The 6,420-nt window shown below is 35.6% G+C and overlaps 1 protein-coding gene across 1 annotated transcript; it reads left to right on the forward strand.

Moving 5' to 3' along the window:
• On the forward strand, positions 3,844–5,032 carry LOC102173055 (olfactory receptor 2J3-like). The gene has a single exon (XM_018038711.1). The coding sequence runs from the start codon at positions 3,844–3,846 to the stop codon at positions 4,774–4,776; it is 933 nt and encodes a 310-aa protein (XP_017894200.1). The 3' UTR covers positions 4,777–5,032.

A 6,420-nucleotide genomic window follows, 5' to 3' on the forward strand; every position in this document is an offset into this window, starting at 1 on the left:
AAATGCTGGAGAGGGTGTGTAGAAAAGGGAACCCTCTTACACTGTTGGTGGGAATGCAAACTAGTATAGCCACTATGGAGAACAGTGTGGAGATTCCTTTAAAAACTGGAAATAGAACTGCCTTATGACCCAGCAATCCCACTTCTGGGCATACACACAGAGGAAACCAGAATTGAAAGAGTCACATGTACCCCAATGTTCATTGCAGCACTGTTTATAATAGCCAGGACATGGAAGCAACCTAGATATCCATCAGCAGATGAATGGATAAGCAAGCTGTGGTACATATACACAATGGAGTATTACTCAGCCATTAAAAAGAATACATTTGAATCAGTTCTAATGAGGTGGATGAAACTGGAGCCTATTATACAGAGTGAAGTAAGCCAGAAAGAATAATATCAACACAGTATACTAACACATATATATGGAATTTAGAAAGATGGTAATGAGAACCCTGTATGTGAGACAGCAAAGGAGACACAGATGTATAGAACAGTCTTTCGGACTCTGTGGGAGAGGGAGAGGGTGGGATGATTTGGGAGAATGGCATTCAAACATGTATAATATCATGTAAGAAAGGAATCACCAGTCTAGGTTCGATGCAGATACAGGATTCTTGGTGCTGGTGCACTGGGATGACCCAGAGAGATGGTATCAGGAGGGAGGTGAGAGGGGGGTTCAGGATTGGGAACTCGTGTATACCCATGGCGGATTCATGTCAATGTATGGCAAAACCAATACAATATTGTAAAGTAAAATAAATTAAAAAAAAAGGAAAACACCAATACAGTTTATTAACACATATATATGGAAATAGAAAGATAGTTGGTAATGATGACCCTATATGTGAAACAGCAAAAGAGACACAGATGTAAAGAACAGTCTATTGGACTCTGTGGGAGAAGGCGAGGGTGGGATGATTTGAGAGAATAGCATTGAAACATGTATATTATCATATGTGAAACAGATCACCAGCCCAGGTTCGATGCACGAGGCATGGTGCTCAGGGCTGGTGCACTGGGATGACCCTGAGGGATTGAATGGGGAGGGAGGCGGGAGGGGGTTTCAGGATGGGGAACACATGTACACCCATGGCTGATTCATCTCAATGTTTGGCAAAAGCCACTACAATATTGTAAAGTAATTAGCCTCCAATTAAAATAAATAAATAATTAAAAAAATGATAAACACCGGTCTAACCAGGCAATCACCTTGAAGGACATTAATTGCAACTTTGGGATTTATTTTCCCAATGGCCCTAGTCAAGGAAGGAAACTCATATTATTCTCTTTGTTTCTGTAAAGGTCCTGTTTACTCTGGGGTAAAGAGTGCATCCCCTGATACCTTATTATGACCTTAAGAGTTCCCATGTTCTGCTAAAAGGAAAATTTTGGACAAACTCATTGTCTTGTTTGTAACAATGATAATCACAGTTATTTTCAGCTTGCTTTCCACAGTTAGATTATATACATTAGTGTAGGTGGGATAGGAGGGCAATTAGGTTAATGTTGCAGGTCACATGATATCCAAAGATCCTCTCATCAGTTTATATATGATTAGGGCATAGAAGGAAAGAGAACAGCAGGGAAGGTGAGCAAACCCAGGAAGGTCACTACTGAAAGAAGTTGATGCAGTGCTAAACCAGGTTTAATATAAAGGAATGAATATGACAAGAATTAGAAAAATGTTTGTTAGTAACAATGAGGGTGAGAAGAAAGTGCTAAGTCATCCACTTTCCCCATAATTTTTAACTTAAGGGAAATATTTTATTCTATGGTTTATAAAAGATATCTTTGATAGGGTCTTTATTTCCCTTTTATCTGTTAAGAAGGAAATCAAACCATAAAGCTTTGAAATTTAATTTCCTGAATTCTGTAGTTTTTCATCCCTAATCTCTTATCCCTTTTTACTTTTTTTCCCCTTTTTACTTTGAGAAGAATGCTGACAGAAAGGTAATACAAAAAATACCACAAAACTCCCAATTTCTTTTAATTAATGTAATGTGAAATTCAGGCAGCTTTATAAGGCAGAAAAATGATGTCTGCATCAAAAAAGGTACCCACAGTATTTGAATTCAAATATCTTGTGATGTATTAACTCCAATTCTAAGGAAATTTTAAAAATCCCTTAGAATTTTCCCATCATATCTCAAAAGGTTAAGTTATTTTTATTGTCAATAATATTAAGTGGTGCATTACTATCTTTATGCCTGCCTAAATCAATCTTAGCCAAATTCAATATTTCTAGCTCTTCAGCTTGTAACTCAACTAATTAGACATCTCTTATAGCTTTTTAAAGACTCAAGATTAGAATATTAGAGCAAATAAACATTCCTTGAAAGACTGCAGGTGAATCTGTTTTGGTTGAATTTGTCTTTTGCCATATTCTATCAGAGAATGTGAGAGAAGCAGAAGTAGCAAGGCAAAGCTATTTGGGATTATTTAAATGATGGGATACTGTGCTTTGCATCAGTAACTATATAATAAAAGAGTGTTTTTTTTTTCTGTGAAAAATCGATAATGCATATGAGAAAATAAGCAACTGAAAATCAAACTATTAGTACACATTCAAATTTCTTAACTTTATTTTTTACAAAAGAACCACGAGAAGATGACCTTGTCATTGGATTTTATGTAATATTCACATATCTTTGTCTATTAAAAATTAGTGAATTTTCTCTTCGGAATTTCCCATTCCAAACTGTGGAAAACCTAGACATATTATGTAATTGTAGGTTGTGACTCAGAATTTAATGTCTTACCTATTGTTCTAAAGCATATGCAGTTTTGTGGGCACAGTCTTTAAACCCTGTTGTTCATGTTTCATAGACACTCAAAATACACACTTTGTATTCCAAATACCACAATCAGAGTTCCACTCTGCTTTCCTGCTCCAACCACCCTCCCTTTCTTGCTCCCTCTTAACAGTTTCCTTCGTCTTTTTTTTTTTTTTAAATCTTCCAAAGCAAGTTGTATTCTCATTTATGTTTGGAAGTATGTTTTATCACCAAATTCCCCAATCTACTTCATTTTTCAATTAATCCAGATTATTAGCTGTTTTATTGTTGTTGTTGTTTGTCTTTTCCATAAAGGCCACTTGGATAAGTAGCTTTTACACCTCAGCATTTCATTTCTTCTTTACCTTCTGGGTTTCCTTGTGTGGACATTGCTCTGTGGAGCACTTCTGTGGTTTTAGCACTTCTGCGATGATCATGTGTTGATACCTGTGCAGTGAACTTCAGCTAAACTCATTATGAATATTGATAAGTTGGTGTGTGCTCATGCAGGCATGCGTATTTGTTTATATTTACATTTGCATGTTATTTGTGTCTGGAAATAAGCTGATAGCATAAACAAATAAGTATGAATGTTTTATTTTGTCTATAAACATATCAATTGAAATTTAGTTTTTTCATCCAATATTAACACTTTAAAGTTACTGCTGAATTGTTTTTATCTCATGATAAATTCTCACATTTGTGCAAGATTGTTAAGACTGCGGATATTTCTTTCTATGCAACCACAAGGGGGTAGAGGGTTTTTTTCCCCTAAGAAAAGAGAGTTTTTAAAATGAAAATTTTCTTAGCTATGAAAAGTCTTTAATCTTCATTTATCCAAATGCTAACATACATAAAAAATAACTAATTCAGCTGAGAAGCTATTGTTAGTATCTACAACAGGAGAAATGTCTGAATGAAACATAAAAACTATAAAAATCCTATTGTTATAATGGCAGTATTTGGAAATGTGTTTTCTCCCTCAATCAGTTTGCAAAGGTTTGACAATGAGGGGGCAGACCCTCAGTTTATATGATTCTTCAGGTATTGAAAGAAAAAGAAAGATGAAGGAAAAAAATGCAAGTTCTGGTTACTTTGTTCTACTGGGTTTTTCTAACTGGCCTCATCTTGAGTTAGTTCTCTTTGTGGTTATCTTGATGTTCTACCTGATGACACTGATAGGTAACCTGTTCATCATTTTCTTGTCATATCTGGATTCCCATCTCCACACTCCTATGTACTTCTTCCTCTCAAACCTCTCTTTTCTGGATCTCTGCTACACCACGAGTTCCATCCCCCAGTTGCTGATCAACCTCTGGGGGCCAGAGAAAACCATCTCTTATGCTGGTTGCATGATCCAACTTTATTTTGTCCTTGCACTGGGAACTGCTGAATGTGTGCTGTTGGTGGTGATGTCCTATGACCGTTATGCAGCTGTGTGTAGACCTCTGCATTACACTGTCCTCATGCACCCTCGTTTCTGCCATCTATTGGCTGTGGCTTCTTGGGTAAGTGGCTTTACCACCTCAGCACTTCATTCCTCATTTACATTCTGGGTACCCCTGTGTGGTCATCACCAAGTGGACCATTTCTTCTGTGAAGTTCCAGCATTGCTTCGACTGTCATGTGTTGATACTCATGCTAATGAGCTGACCCTCATGGTCATGAGCTCCATTTTTGTGATCATACCACTTATCCTCATTCTCAGCTCCTATGGTGCCATTGCTCAGACTGCGCTGAGGATGCAGTCAACAACTGGACTTCAGAAAGTCTTTGGGACATGCGGAGCCCATCTTATGGTTGTATCCCTCTTTTTCATTCCAATCATGTGCATATATCTACAGCCACCATCAGGAAATTCTCAAGATCAAGGCAAGTTCATCGCCCTTTTTTATACTGTTGTCACACCTAGCCTTAACCCTCTAATCTACACCCTCAGAAACAAAGATGTAAAAGGGGCAGTTAAAAGATTAATGCGCTGGGACAGGGAGATGTGAGAGATCACCTGTCCAGCAACTTTTGTTCAGAGAGTCTTATGTATCTCAGAGGTTTCCTCTGCTCCTTTGAGACGTGATGGTATTTTTGGTCTACAACCCACCAAGCATAGAAGAAAAGTTCTGCCCCCAAATTTGTTGCTCTTTTTATTTGTTCATTCTAAAATATTTTCTAAAGATAACCTTTTTGATTTGTACAACTTTAATCTTTAATTATTCTATATTTAGTGTTCCCAGAAATTAAGGGCCTGGTTTTAAAATTATTATACTAATTCATGGAGCAAACTTTAGTATCTACAGAAAGAGAGAGTCAATATAGCAAAGATTAGGCTAATAGAGTTTTTGGTCATTGAGAGTCATTACATTTACATAAGTGGTAAAAATTCTTTGGCTGAAATACACTTTATTCAAGATACTAAATTATTTGAGCATTTTGTCTTATGGATCTATATATATACTTGTTGCATTGAAAGATATAGAGAATTACCTATTCAAATGATTCATTCATTCATCCATTCCTTTATTCATTGACTCTCTCCAGGGTATTTGTCTTCCCCTCTCTTCATCCTCTTTATCTTTCACTAGACATGATCATGACTATAGGGTACAGACTAATGTCTTTGAATCCACCTCTCTACCAAGGCTTATTAGGTAATAGAATTTTTCCTAAATAATTGGGGCCACATGCTGGATCATTTCACATATCACACAAGCTTTGCAAAGTGTGAAAACGTTTACTTTTCCTGCCTCCATGGAAAACTTACCATTTGGCATTCCACATGTAGCATTCCAGTCTTTCAACATATAAATGGTTCTCCTTTTTAAGGCTTATTGAAGTATAATTTACATATAATAAAATTCATCCATTTAAAATGTACAGTTCAATGAGTTTTGACCAATGTATAATTGTATAAATATCACCACAATCAAGATATAGTACATTTCCATCACTCTGCAAGCAATGCTGTCCTTTTGCTGTCAGTTCTTTTACCTGTGCCTGAAGCAACCATTGATTTTGTCTTAATAGTTTTGCCTCTTTCTTTTTTTTTAATTTAGAATTTCATATAAATGTAATCATACAGTGTATAATCTTTGAGTTTGGCTTCTTTCACTTAGCATGATGGTTTTGAAATTTAGACATGCATCAATGGATCCCCCCTTTTACTTGCTGATTAGAATTCCATTGTATGAATATGGCACAATATATCCACTTATCTGATAATGAGTTTTTGAAAGTATTTACTTTTTTGGTTATTATGAATAAAGCTCTTATAAAGATTGGTATACAAGTGTTTGTGTGGCTAAGTGTTTTCCCTAAATTTAGGTAAACACCTAACAGTGGGATTGGTGAATCATAAGCTAAGTATATGTTTACCTTTTGTAAGAATTAAAGATTTTAAAATTTAAAAAAAAATAAAAAATTAAAAAAAAAAAGAAAAGGGGATGAAGAGGAAAAAAAAATAAAAGAAATTTTCAAAATGTTTTCAAAGTAACTATACCATTTTCATTCTAAAAAACAGTGTATGAGAGTTACAATTACCCCACATTTTCTGTAACACCTGGTATTGTGAATCTTTATACTTTTAGCCTTTCCAGTGGGTTTATAGTTATATCTCATTGTGGTTTTAATTTGCATTTACTTCAGGG

This window comes from Capra hircus, chromosome 23 (genome assembly GCF_001704415.2).
Source record: "Capra hircus breed San Clemente chromosome 23, ASM170441v1, whole genome shotgun sequence".
NCBI lineage: Eukaryota > Metazoa > Chordata > Mammalia > Artiodactyla > Bovidae > Capra > Capra hircus.

Excerpts from the sequence above, each read along its gene's own strand:
- LOC102173055 (XM_018038711.1), top strand. The coding sequence starts at position 3,844 with ATGAAGGAAAAAAATGCAAGTTCTGGTTACTTTGTTCTACTGGGTTTT.